The 14719-nt window shown below is 38.6% G+C and overlaps 1 protein-coding gene across 2 annotated transcripts in view; it reads right to left on the reverse strand.

Moving 5' to 3' along the window:
* Positions 1–237: 237 nt before the first annotated feature.
* The window catches only part of ITGB6 (integrin subunit beta 6), a 101319-nt gene continuing 86837 nt past the window's right edge, over positions 238–14719 (reverse strand). Inside the window, 3 exon segments of one of the 2 annotated variants that reach the window (NM_001131561.1) lie at positions 238–2406; positions 8255–8421; positions 13743–13862. In NM_001131561.1, coding sequence (NP_001125033.1) covers positions 2308–2406; positions 8255–8421; positions 13743–13862 — 386 coding nt within the window. In that variant the 3' untranslated portion in view covers positions 238–2307. 2 annotated transcript variants of the gene reach the window in all.

Raw genomic sequence — 14719 nt, forward strand, 5'->3', positions numbered from 1 at the left:
GGAAGGTGATACATTTCAGTTTATAGCACTAACTCTAAAGAACTTGACTTTACAAAATGGTGATGTCCAGGCCCGCTCCCTGCTGTCTCTTGCCTTCTGTGGCTGCCTCCTTTTCCTCTTCTCCTTGGCCCCAGACCAAGACCATCAAGGCAGTCAGAACAGGTCACAGAGGAATCCAGAAATCCAAGAAGAGGGTTTTGTGCCAAGCAAATAAAAGAAACTATCATCCATCTAAGGTTCATTGTTTAAATTACCATGTTTATTTACATCAACACAAAATATAATAATAAACACAACCAAACCATTTTATCTTCATGTAACATAACTCTTCAGTGAACAGAAGTACTACTGTTAATGTTTTGGCCTTTCCAAGGTCCTGCCTGGGGTCAAAACAGTATTCAGAGAAAGAGCAGATTCTTCTCTACCTTCCCTAAAACACACACAAAGGTAACTTCTATTTTCTAAAATCCCATTCCAATAATAATAAAAAAATACAACAGTAAGTCCACATAGAGGAGAGGATTGCTGTTGTGTTATCAGCATTGCAACCTGTATATTGCTGTAGATTTTCCCCAGGTTCTGTGCATCAGTCAGGAACATAAAGGGTATATCAGCCCTTCGGATTTTCAAGGTGATTGTTTAGTAATTCTTTCACCTAGCCCTGTACTCCGTAAAGGTCTGATTTACCTGAGTTATCTGGAAACCAGCAAAAAAAAGAGTCTCCAAGTGATCAAATGTATATGGATCTATCTTGTAGAATAGAAGAAACTTATAGATTTTGCTGTGACAATTCAATGGACAACCACAAAGCCTCCACTACATAATGAACTATTCACCTAGTAAAAGCTTCACATTACAATTTAATCAAAGGTAATAAACATTGCGCAAAAGTACAATATCTCATCTGTATGCCGGCAGTTTAAATGCTATTTGTTTAGTCTCATACATTTTCAAACAAATAATAGTTATTGCTTAACTAACACAATCTTTCTATTACTTCACTGACAAAAGAGGCAGTTTCCTGCAGTAGAAAGAGGAGATGGCTTGGAGTTAGAAGAGCGAGATTCTGAACCCAGCTCTACTCATTCTGAGCCTTAGTTTCCTTATGAGGATCAAGTGAGATGAAAGTGCTTTGTAAAGGAGTAATAACCACAAGAAATAATATTCTAGAGTCCATCTCCTCCATCAACTGATGGATCCCTAATTTGCACATGTATTTTGCAAGTAAAATCTTACCTCTTAAAGTAAATATATGATGCATATTCACCACATGCAGCTGCAATGTGCAAGTTGGGTTACATAGATGGGAAAAGAGTATGTATTAAAAAGCCTTTAAGACTTGTATACTCTCGATGTGCTTGATTTAGAGCCATTTAAAATTTTATTGTGTTTAACACATGTTCCTTTTATATTATTGGATCACTCTTTGAATAAACTAAACATTTAAAGTAATTTTTTTTAAAAAAGAAACTTTGGTATGACAATTACAGGGTTTAAAAGACTGTGCAACTGAGTGAAATGGATTGAGAAATATGGGAGAAGTAACAGTTTGAAAACTCAGAGTCAAAAAGGAAACAGTGTAGAATATCGTTTTTCAGGTAATTTAAAAATAAGCTATATGATAGGGTTGTTATCTTTTTATTTTTATAGGTAACTACTTAATTTATAAATTACTTATTCCTCATTTGTAAAACAAATAAAATATTTGTGTACTTAACGCTTAGGTGTGTATAAATTCACAAAAATTATTAACACTTAATGTTCAACCTTATATTTGAGATATCTTCAGAAGAATTGCAACCTTTTAGCTGAAGTAAACTCAGAATCTCATTTCTCAGAGATTTTTTTTAAAAATTCTCCTTTAAGAGAGGGCATATTTCCTACAAGTTTAGAATTAATTGGCAAGTATAGACACACAATGTGAGTATATGGGCTTTGTGACTTTGCTGAGACAAAAAACTCAGGTAGCTGCATTCCTGAAACAAATGAGATTCTAATTTCAAACATTTTTCAAATGCAAATCAGGCCCCTATGAATCATTTTGATGATTTTTTGAAGCATTAATGCAACAGAATTACTATTCCTCAAATGATCCTCAAAGTCATCTCTTTGCTAAGGATATTTCTTTTCTTGATTATTTTGAACCTGCCAACAGTCTCTCACCTTCATGTAGAGGATGACTTATCTGCAAATGTCCTATTATTATCTTAAACCAACCTCATTTTGAAGCAACAAAGAGAAAAAAATTAAATAGTGCATTAACATTTCATATCAGTGAAACAGACTTTTTTCATGCATAAAGTAGTTCTAGCAATCTGTGGAAAGGTCTACCTTTTGTTTTTCCCTGTGTTTATAAGTTACATTTTTAAAAGTACTTGTGGAGCCTCTGTAGAGTGGATTGGTTCCCTGGGAAAAAAAAAGATTCAAGTGAAAGTATGTACATTTTGTTATTATACTGTTTTAATACATAGTGCAAATTGGAAGAGGAGAGTCAAGCTCAGTCTTGGAAACCATTAGAACAATTTTGATTAATTTGGTATTTCATACGTTTAGTGTTTTGCAATTTATACATTTTCATTTTGTTAAATATACAGAACAAGTCCCATATGTATATTCTAAAAATCTTACCTCTTTTGGTAATGCACAAATTTACAGATAGAAATCAAGGCTTCAGCTGTTGTGCTCACTGCTGTTTTCCCAGCACTGAGTCCCTGGCCCAAAGCAGGTACTCAGTATGTATGGAATGAGTGGCATGAACAGTGATAGATGAACCAAAAGTGAAATCAAAGCCAAAAAAGTAAAAAACAGGAAAAGTGAAACTGGTAGGAACATACAAAAATGAACGACACAGTATCTGCCTTTAACAAACGTGTTACTGATGAGAGGCATCAAAGAAGGGCACAAATAATCATGCTAAGATAAAATCAAAACTCAGAAGTGGGAGAAAGTAGTTGCTTGGGAGGAGTGAGGAACCATCCTCTGGACAGCTAACACTTGCCCTGGGTAGCCAAAGAACCAGCTGTCTTTTGCTTACTATGTACAGCACTGTGTAAGACAACCACAAGAGACTGGTATGGAGGACCCTGGGGTCATGAAAGAGTTGCAGTCCAAAGGCAGGCCAGGAAAAATGGCTTTGCCTTGGGGGCAGTGGGAAGGTTGGATGTGGGACTCCTGGGTAGCTCAGCTGTGCTGTTTGGGTTATAGATGTGCCTCCAGGTGCCAATAGCAGTGGTGCTATAGCCAAAAGGACCAGAAGGTCCAGAAGGATCAAGCCTCTCTAGTTGTACCAGGCTGGAGGAAGGTGTCTGGGTAAGGTACAGTTTCTTCTCTCCCACTTTCCAAGGTTGATCACACAGGCTATGGCAACAGTCTGGGTGCAAACCCAGCTCCACCACATGACCGTACTGAAGCCACTGTGAGCCTTGGTGTCCCTATCTGTTCCTACCTCGTCCAGGTAAAGTATTTTAGCACTGTGTGTAGCACATAGCAAATGCTCCATAAATGCTGCCTCTTCTCATTAGTTCCTATTTATAGCTTTTCTTTACATTTGGAATTTCCTTTTCTTTTAGGTTTTAGAGAGGATTATTAAGATATTTTCCCCCAGGGCTTTGGTACACTTAACATTTCTAAGCCCATTACTGAGTATGTATGGAATCCAGGTACTGCTTCTGACCTTCTAAGTTAAAATCTTATACTTTGATCACCTCATTCCATGAATGATAGCTATGGTAGAAATTTCTAGGGGTGGATTTGAAAAAAAACCTTAATTGTCTTTGCTTGCTCAGTATATTTCTTTCAGCTCTTAAAAGAATTGAATGAAACCGGAAATGCTCCCCAGTCTTTCCCACTCATTGGCCTCAGTGCCCTCATTGTGAGTGGGAATCACACCTGCACCCATTTCTATGTTGTCCAGAGCCAGTGGCCTGACCTCTGACTAAGTGACATATTACCTTTGTTATGTGCCTTTAAAGAGATATGCTATTTCTATAATAAAGCCAAACAGAAAAGAGGTTCCTTGGCTGGTGATGGATGATAGGTGAAAGCTAAGATGGTATATTGCTTCTATTCCTGAGAGCAGCCTGGTTAATTCTGAGGGACCTTCAGATCTTATCTAGTCCTGCTGCCCTAAGAATTTGAGATTTTGAAGGCAAAGGGCAGACTGATGTGAATTTAGATGTAGGTGGAGTCTCATTTGCAAACAAAAATCATGCATGGAATTCTATTAAATTTGAGAGAATCTAGTTGGTTACATGAGAATGAGGGACTCAATTGAAGAAACAAGATGGAAAAAAGTAAGAGGTTCAGGCCAGCAATGACAGGGTAAGCCTGTCCTGGAGGAATTTCCCGCTTCCTCCGGGAAGCTCCCACCTTTGTGAACAGAAAAGACACTTGGAAAGAGGACACAAGCTGTGAGCAGGGCCAGCTTAGAGCTCTGTAGGACCAGGTACTTGTTTGTAGGTGCACCCTATATCATGTCAAACATACTACAATACACCCATATCCCACACTTAATATAACTGATATGCATTATAGAGGAGGTGACTTGAATTGCAATTGACAAGATAACACAATGTTATTTAGTAGATATTTAGTTGAATGTTTAATTTTGATGGTGGAGTTTTCATTCTGTATTTTAAAGCAACTTCATTCATTCAGGTTTGCAATATTTTGGGAGTCCCTTGCAAAACTGGTTTAGGGCCAAGACATTGCTTACAGGGAGTGATGGGTAAAGCAGACTTCACTAGAGTAAGAGGTTAAGGTGGAAGTGTAAAAGTGGACGAAGAGCAAGTACCTATTGCTGTTGTGTGTAGTAGGGTATTTCCTGGCCTCAGCTGAAGATCAGAGGTCAGGATAATGCACTCACATTGGGTTTTGTTCCAGGAGGAGGTGTGGAAATGTCCACACTGCCTCCTCTAGTGCTCTGCTGATTGTAACCTCTCTACACAGACTTTCCAGCAGAAATGCAGGCTTGAGTCCTACTCTATTTCAGGTGAGTGTGCAATCTATTGCTCAGAAAAGGTCAGTTTTCCCCTAACCATCTGGGGTGACCAGGCTGATTCCCCCAGGTGTCTGAGAGTGCTAATTTAGGCTGTGGATTCTGCAAATGCAATGACACATTTTTCAAGATTGAAAAAGTGGTAATAGGAAAACTCTGTCATGACCCACAGCTTCCTTAATGATCGCCCAACTGCCAAACGCAGACCTGATTTGCTTAGCACAGTACAAAATCAATTCATGACTGCAAGAAATGTCAGGCTGAACATTTTTTTGCCTCAAGTTAATGACTTGTCATCCTAGAAAAAAAATTCTAATCAAAGATGAATTTAAATATGTTTCATTTGTGTTTTCATAAAGAATATGTGGGGGTGGGCATTATTTTTTAAAGCATAATAAAAAAGATAACCTTTCTTTACAGCTGCTCTGAAATGTTTTAGGAGGTAGGAGTGAAGACCTTTCTGTCTTAAGCCCTGTCACTTTATGAGTCCAATGCAGTCCTATGGCCAGGAGGCCTGACTGTCTGTATTGTCCCTGGAGGGCACTGGGTTTCAAAGACCAGTCAAATTCACTTCTTCAAGAAGAAATAGGTTTTAGGGAAAAAACTCAATTAAATTGAAGACCCCTAAATGTGTGCAGTGAGTGACATTTTTTTCCAGTAGGATGTTAGTGAAATTTAAACTGAATTATTTGAGTTAAACCTTTTTTGTATCCAAGTGAATAATTACTACCCAGTCATTATCTAGTCAGGAACATCAAACATTTGTTATTCAAAGAAACTCAATTTAATAAGGGAATAATATTTTCCATTTATGCTTTTTTTTCTGTTTAATGCATGTTCGGGTCGCATGTTAGATGAAGAAACAGCAAAAATTCAGCATTTGAATTTCAGTCATGTTCTACATCCTGAGGGAGAACAATTCATGTTTTTGGGGAAATTAACTGTTAATTAAAATGTTATTTTAAAGATATTAATCACTTGTCAGTATTTATGCCTCTGTATGAGAACATTGAAATGTGCTGGTTAGTAGATACACATCACATAATTGCCCAAGTGTGTGTTTGTGGAACACCTGCTTATTATTTCTAGGAGGGTCAACCAAAGGCTGTGCTTAGAAGAACAATGAACAATTAGGCTTCAGCTTAACCATGCACCAAAAGTTAGGGAAGTCCCTTAACTTTCTCTGAGCCTCAGTTTAGCTCTTCAAAATGGAAATACCAGGATTATATCATGGGCCTTGCTGCTATTGTCCTTTGTGGCAACTTAACCATATTCTTTTACCTGGTTGCCCTTCTAACCATGGCAAGGCATTTGTTGGAGAGTTGATGAAAGTCAAAAATAACATCTGTGGCCAGGGGTCAGGTGAAGTGAAGTGTCCTACAACTTTGGGCTCATTAGTACTGTGTTCTAAGTCACCAAGATAACCTATCTGTTTACCTTTTACATTGTTAGGGATGAGTAAATTATATATTCTCCTGAGGGATTTTGCTTAATTGTGGAAAATACACACATTCGCAAAAAGAGGAAAGCTATATAACAAACCTCCAAAGACCCATTGCTCAGATTCAACAGTTATCACAATTCTGCCACACCTGCTTCAACTATCCCTCCATTCCACTCTCTTGGCTGAATTATTTCAAAGCGAACCCCAGCTTTCATTTCCTTTCACTCCTTCAGTATGCATCTCTAAAAAATATGGATATTTTCTAGCAATGTCACCATGACATTATCATACCTAATCAAATCAACCATACTTATTTGCTATCATTCTAATACCCAGCATGTATTAATCTTTTTTCAGTCTTTTTATGTATTTATTTATTATTTATTTTGGAGACAGGGGCTCACTCTGTCACCTAGACTGGAATGCAATGGCATGATCATGGCTCACTGCAGCCTTGACCTCCTGGCTCAAGTGATCTTCCTGCCTTAGCCTCCCAAGTAGCTGGGACTACAGGTGTGAACCACCATGCCTGGCTAATTTTTGTATTTCTTTTTGTAGGGATGGGGTTTTGCCATGTTGCCCAACTCGAACTCCTGAGCTCAAGTGATCCAGTCCTCCTGTCTTGGCCTCCCAAAGTTCTAAGATTACAGGTGTGAGCCACCATGCCCAGCCTTTTTCCAGTTGTTTTAAAGATGTATTTTTACAGGTGGACTGTTCAAATCATGATCCAAACAAGATCCATACATTACATCTGGCTGTTGTATCTAAATGCATTTTTAATGGGAAGATAAAGTAGATAAAAATTTTCAGTGTTCATTGTCCTGTACCATATATTATCATTAATTTAGAATAACCACATACAACAGAAACATCCCTTATCAAGATAAATTTATCAAAAATGGAAAATTCCATTTGCTTTAGGAATTGAAGGCATTGCTATAAAAATTGCTAACATCGAATTATTTGGGCAGACAAATCCAAAGGAGCATTGTGTCTGCCTGTATTTTCTCCAGTGATATCATTGTTGTTAGAATCAGCAATGTAAGATAATTGCTGTTAAATACCTGGACACACCATTAGAGATAGAGAGATGAAATTAAAACTATGGAATTGTTTCTATGGGTCTCTAGAAATGTAATTATCTCTCCTGTGGAAAAGAAACACAGAAAATTATAGTCCTACCTTCTGATTGCCTCTTGTGAAGAGAAGGCACTTAAATTATTTCTATTGAGTTTATGTATTTAAAGGTTAATACTTTTGGGGTTTTCTTCAGGTCTCTGTTTAAAACTTACGTTATTCAGAAAAAATAACTGCATGGCATTTAAAAAATCATCTCAATTTTGCTTTGTAACCTATTACATCAGAAACAAGTATTTCCAAAGAAATTGGCATGAATTATCATACTACTTATGAACACTATTCCATTCATTATAACATAACCAATTTATGGAAATGTTTAGATACAGCACCCGTGCTTTATCAAATGGGGCCTGAGGGATACTCCTAGTGGTGAGGAAGCACTGGGTAAAAATATACTTCCCCAATGTCCCTAAGCAGCTGTCTCAGGAGCCTCATGAGACTCCTCATCGTGGTGGAAATCCCCACCGCACTAAGACAAATATAAGCTATGAGGGTCATCTGGACCTTTGCCCCTGAAGCAGAACAGAAATCAAAGCTGTTGGGGTCATGGCGAGAGTTGGAGAGAAAAAATGTGACATTTGAACTCTCAGAGCAGAAGAAAGCTGAGGCCCCTCAATCTCTCCCACCAGCCTCTTTCTCCCCTAGACAAGGAGTAGCCCTAAGTTTCCACATACCGTTTGCCACTTGGCTTTTGATCGTTCTGCTTCAAATTTGGCAACTTCTTTACGATCATGAAATGACACCAGTAGCTTCCAGATGCACAGTAGGACAACCCCGATGAGAAGAATAGCCAGGGAAACCCCTAACATGATCATGGGAATGTTTGGAGGCTTCGGACAATCTGCAGAAATAAAGAAAATTATAAGAAGGTGGTAAAATCAACATTTTGACATTGGAAAGCCATTTCTTGTTGGTTTTCATCTACATTTTCTGCAGCAGAGGATAAATATTGACACCATTTTCGCCTTGCTTAAATTTTAAAAATGAGTTACTTGTTGAAGAATAGCCCTGCATTCCTCAAAGTAGAATAAAAGATAAAGGAAGAATTTAGTTATTTGAAGTAAATGGATATAGACTTGATGGTTGACTCTAAAAGAGAATCCAAAAGAGTGATAATTAATGCACATGGAATATTTAAGGGATTAAGAAAAAGACTAGTTTAATCACTAAAAATGGTCTCTTCTGAGTCCACGATAAAGCAGAAATGGAGTATGTGTGTGTGTGTGTGTGTGCTGCATGTCATCAGTTTTTCATGGACCTTCTTGAATCATGGGGAGTCTAGAAGACTATGTTAAAAGCTATATAAAAACCTATCCCTTGGAAAAAATTACTGTTTCCTTCTTTCTTTATAGACAGAAGGCAATGATGGGTTTCAGTTGTGTTTTGTTGAACCCTAATGCAGTAGTATGGTTTTGGGGAAGTTCCTAGACTAGATTCAGGAGAGGTAGATTCAATTCCCATCTGATGTACAGTAGCTGTGTGAATGTGATCCGGTCCCTTGACGTCTCTGAGCCCCAGGCCCTTCATCTGTAAAACAAAGTTCAGTGTTCCCTTACCTTTTCTGATGATACCAATAAGCTGAAGTGTTCTTGCTTACTAACACAGCTTCCTAGACCCTTTCCCCAATATTCTGATTCAGTGGGTCTTGGATAAGCCACCGATTTTGTATTATTAAATATTCTAAATGATTCTTATCTTCAGCCAAGTCTGTGAAAGTAGATGTTCTGTAGGGTACTTTCAACTTGAATATTCTGTGAAATGTTATTTTGACTCTATTGAAGATATTAATGTAATTTTGCAATTATACAGTACCTTTCCTAATTCACAGCAGAATGACTAATAGTCCTTGCAATATGCCTAGGAGATGATACATTTCTTAATGAAACATTATAATTATGTTCTCCTCTTACTTTCATGGAAAAAAATCCCACATAAAATTATCATTAGATATCTGCATCCCTCTGCAAGAAATGAGGCAAAATCCATGGGATCTGGGGAGGAAATGAATGATGTTTAGTTTATCCTAAGTCTTACTGCTTTTAGATATTTAATAAGTAGAGTTATACATATATGACTAGTCATGCTGTCTTTAAGGTAAGGATGTGGAGTCGATGTGAATCTGAGTGGGACTAATTACCCACTAACAGCATGATGCCTGGCCTCACACACTTTTGTTCTTTGGCCAAGAAACCATGTAAAGAGATTATGCAGAAATAAGTAAAGGAGCTAATGACATAGTTATTACTGTATGAAGATCTAAAGACTATATTCTCGCATAGCAAATGAACCATAGCTGCCTCTAATAGGTTAGCACATTCCTGCAAATAAAGCAGCAGGCTTGTGTCATGAGAATATATACTGGCTACATCTTTGGCTAAGAAATGCCTGGGGTGGGGCATAGTATATTCCTGTTCAAAGCAAGATGAAGCTTGCTACAATCCTGCACGTAGACATGAATTAGGAGGGTTCTCCAGAAGTGACTAAAGAAGAAATGGGTGCGGTCTGGCAGAGATAATTATTTTAAGAACTGAAAGTCCTCAGGAATTGTACATTTCTCAATTAAAGATGTTGGCCCAAGTGCCAGAGCAGGTCTTACACAATAGAGATAGTCACTTTTCATACTCAGATGTTTCTTGAGATGCTCAGACTGAAAATGGATTTCTACATGGAAGAAGAGGGTCACCTCTATCACTGTGGGCAATGTGGCCTATTGAGTCCAGGTTGGTGCAGCACCTACTTCTAAGGTCTTGAGTATCTAACTCTGCTACATGTGTTGCACAATCTGGTAGCTCAATGTGCCTATTGAGTGCTTGAAATGTGACTTTTCCCAAGTAGCTTATGCTGTAAGGGTGAAATACACACTGATTTTGAACACTTGGTATGAAAAAATGTAAAATATCTCAGCTTTTATACTGATTACATGTTGAAATGACAATATTTTGGATAACATCGTAAATAAAATTCATTTTACCTGTTTCTTTTACTTTTTAATGTAATTACTAGAAAATTTTAAATTACATATAGGGTTTGCCTAACAGTTCTGTTGGATGATGCTGATCTAACATCTTTTTGTGATTCAGATAGTTATGATGATTGTACAGCCAGTAGGAGGCAGTAGAGCACAGTGGTTCAGAGCATGGGCTCCAGGCCAGGCTGCCAGAGCTCCTCCAACCAGCTCTGGCACGTAATTACTGCCAGACCTAGAAAATTATTTAATGTCTCTATGCCTCAATTTCCTTACCTTTAAAATGAAAATAATAGTGGTACCTGTTTTATATGGTTGTTAAGAATATTAAGCGAATTAATACATGTAAAATATATAGAACAACATCTGGCAAATGGTATTAGTAAGGGCTCAAAAAATGAGAGCTGCTATTATAATAATTAATATTACTATTGTTACAGCAAATACAGCACTCTTTCCCCTTTTCTATCCTCATCACCTCAAGGGCCTGGAGCCTCCTAGTTGGAACCTGTGGGTATAGCATCTACCCTAGCTGGTACTTTCCAGCCAGGAAGCCTTCCAGCCTATCATTCCTTGACTCTGTTGTGGCTCTTATGCTCTGGAAGTCCCTCCAGATGGTGGGGGAAAGAAAGAAGATGAAAGAAGCCACCTGTGTCCACAAGCACCCTGGTGGCGACTCTTCACTCAGTTCTTTTTTTCAATATGCTTAGAGGATCCTGGGGATCAGCCCCTTTCTCACTTCTCAGTTTGCCTCTTCTACCCAAGCCTCCACCAGGCCACCCTGGGATTTTGTAGTCTGAAAGCTGTGAGACAGGAGACAGGAGGGACCATGGACTTCTTGGGGACAGGTTCTGCTCTGCTGGCCCCTGGAAGTGCCAGGCCTACGCAACCATGCGGACATTTGTTGAGGAAGAGGGAGCCTGGAAGCTGTCAGGTGACTCTTGTTAAGCCTCAGGGAGGTTATTTTTCCCCTCAGTTTTCCCTACTACAAAAGCATGGGGATAATAACACGCCATAATAAAAAGCATCAGGGCATCTGTGCGTGCTCTGCAGAATGGCATGTTGCGGTGCCACTCGTATTGTGTGGAAGAATAAAAGAACAGACAACAGCTTAGTAATGAGGAGGCATTTAGCCCAAGGCATGTTTCACCGAAAAAAAAAAATCACCAACTAGATACAACAGTCTCTGAATTAAAAGCAGAACTTATTCTGGAAATTTGTTTTTGTTGTTTGAAACTGGTTTTTTTCAATAGAATCAATACTGTAAGGGATGGCTTTGATTTCAAGATAACTTGCTAAAGTCACTGCCACAGTCACAGAGGGTTGGGAGTGTAGTTGGAGAATTTTATTTTGTAAGACAGATAATGAGCAGGCAGGCTTTTTTGGTATTGTAAAGTAATTTCTCCTTGTACAGCAGGATTCTCCTTATGTTTCCCTAATGAATGGCCACAAGACTCATTTTATGTATGCATTTCAAAGGAGTTGATTTACATGAGATTTTTCCAGAGCAAGTCTCCAGGGGCACTCGGCATACCTGAGCTTCAAGGCCAAGTTCACAATCATCTTCAGATTCCTTGGATTGTGCCAACCTCTATCTCTCCCTTGCCCTCAGCAACTGCAATGTGACATTTTTCTGATCATGTTTTCTTGATTGGGATATAATGGTCTTGAACCTACTTTTTGGTTCTTTTGACATTGCTGTGGTTTTCATGTTCTTAAGTGATGCCAATTTGATACTTTTGGTTTTAAGTTCAGGACTTAATATTTTATCAGCACATCGATAAGCAAGCATGTACAACAAAACACATCTATCTGCCTTATGGCCTGGCCTTGTTGCTGTTGTCTGGGTCAGAACTTAGGCTCCAAGCTTTTGATGGGAGAAGGAGGTTGCAAACAAGGTCTGATGAGGTCTGATTTAATGTAGCTGTCATATCTGCAGGAATGGTTTAGGGAGGAACACATCACTAATTAAAGACAGAAAATATGAGGCACCTGTGAGTAAATGAGAATGCAGTCTGTGTTGTTAGGGCTGTCACTCACAGGGAGATCTTGGGACCATTTGTATCAGGCTTGCGAGGGTAGTTGTTAAAATGCAGAGCCCTGGGCCACACATCAGATGGTGTTGACTCAGGATATAGGCATTTTTAACAAGTTCCCCAAGGGAGTCTGATACCCACTAACATTTGAATCCCCCTCAATCAAAGTATTAATACCTTCGCACCTACTTTCTTCTCTACTAAATATAAACTTCTCCTTCCCCTTCACTGAATGCAAAATGTTTAAGGTTTTCCCAAGTCCCAAACTGACTCTATGAGTTGGTGTGGATGAAAATCCACAGGAGCAATGGACCTCTTGACATCCTTTTAGATGACATCCTTCCTCACTTGCTGCTTAATGTCTTTTCTGATTCAGCATTATCATTTAATGACCCATTACCGTGAGTTAGGTATTGCCACTATTTTATGTGCGTTATTCCACTTAATCCTTGAGTCAACACTTAGAAAAAAGTACTATTATCTGTACCATTTTACAGATGAGGAAATAGAGACTCAGAGACTCAAGCCATCACTCAGCTATTAAATAATGGAGGATTGGAACCAAGGTTTGACTGATTCACACTCTTTAAAAAAAAACGGACACACTCTTCTCTGTTACCCTTTCCTAAAGATAAACCTTTTGCTTACATATCGTTTAATCTACTTACCTTTCTATAATTCATCAGTCAGCTTTCAGGAAGATGATGACTGCTGTGACTACAAGTCATCTTAGCTGGGTTTTTTTTTTTTTTTTTTTTTGGCAGAATCTCACTCTGTGCAGTGGCGCAATCTTGGATCAACGCAACCTACACGTCCCAGGCTCAAGCAATTCTCCTGCCTCAGCCTCCCGAGTAGCTGGGATTATAGGTACAGGCCACCATACCCAGCTAATTTTTGTATTTTTAGTAGAGACAGGGTTTCACCATGTTGGCCAGGGTGGTCTCCAACTCCTGACCTCAAGTGACCCACCCGCCTCGGCCTCCCACTGGAACATACTGAACCTTCTAACTGGCATCTTTCAATCCCTGGGAAACTTTAAGAAACTTCATCAAAATTTTGGAAATGTCTTTCCTGGCATGCTACCCAGAGTGATTTTCTGGTTGCTTTCTCTTCTCCTGTGTAGTATCATTTGCCATCGGCAATGGAAGGCAAAACACTCACCTTTTTCATTGATACTGTGAATGATGGTTTTCCCCTCATTATCTGTAGTTATTAGGAATGTAATAAGACATTCATTTTCTCCTTGCAGAGAGCAGGAAACAGAACCATCCTTTGAGAAATCTGCAGATAAAGGAGTCATTCATTAGGTTAAACAAGATTCCAAAAGAGATTATTTTTAAAACAAAGTAGTATTGAGTTTTAATATGTAAATTAGAGTTTTCAATATTGCAGAATGAGAATTGGAGAGGCATAGGTTTTTTTTTTCTCATGAAGTGAGGTTTTAGTTTTCACTCACGTTCCAGAAGAACAGTTCCAGTTGTGGTCAATCTGGACTGACCATCAAATGCACCTATCAAACGGATATGGGCAGGATTGCAACAGGCTGAACGTACTTCAAGGCAGGCACCCACAGCTGCCTTGGGAATAGAATGGCCCTGATTATGGTAATGAGGGGGCTATAGGTTCTTTGCTGAGAGCATGAAAGATGTCTAGATTACATTTCTGCACAGTTCAAACTGATACTGATACTTTTAAAGGGGCCTTTCTCACAACGGCATAGTCAAGATTGCTGGCCATGTATTGTGGTAACAGTAACATAAATTAATATCAGGAAACTGAGACTGAAGCGTTATGTAGCTCAGGGACCAGAAGGATAAAGGTAAATAAATCTACAGTGACAGTTTGTCTATCATTCAGTAGAGTTCTTTCTTAATTTGAAAAAAAAAAAAAATCCAGTTTTCCTTAAATCTTTTCCAAGTGGGAATTTTTCCTTATTGAGCTCATTCAAGAGGCAGAAAATGAATGTCATGACAGAAATTAAAAGTAAAGTAAAATGGCCAATCTGAGATGCCAGTACTATCTACCAGAAATTTTAGTAGTCCAGGACATACGCCAAAATTATGTGGCATTCTCCTAATTAAGAAAACCAAACAAATTTGCTTAACTGTTCTCCTATCTTTTAAGTTGGAGACTTTTCA

The sequence above is a fragment of the Pongo abelii genome, chromosome 11, assembly GCF_028885655.2.
Source record: "Pongo abelii isolate AG06213 chromosome 11, NHGRI_mPonAbe1-v2.0_pri, whole genome shotgun sequence".
NCBI classification, from domain to species: domain Eukaryota; kingdom Metazoa; phylum Chordata; class Mammalia; order Primates; family Hominidae; genus Pongo; species Pongo abelii.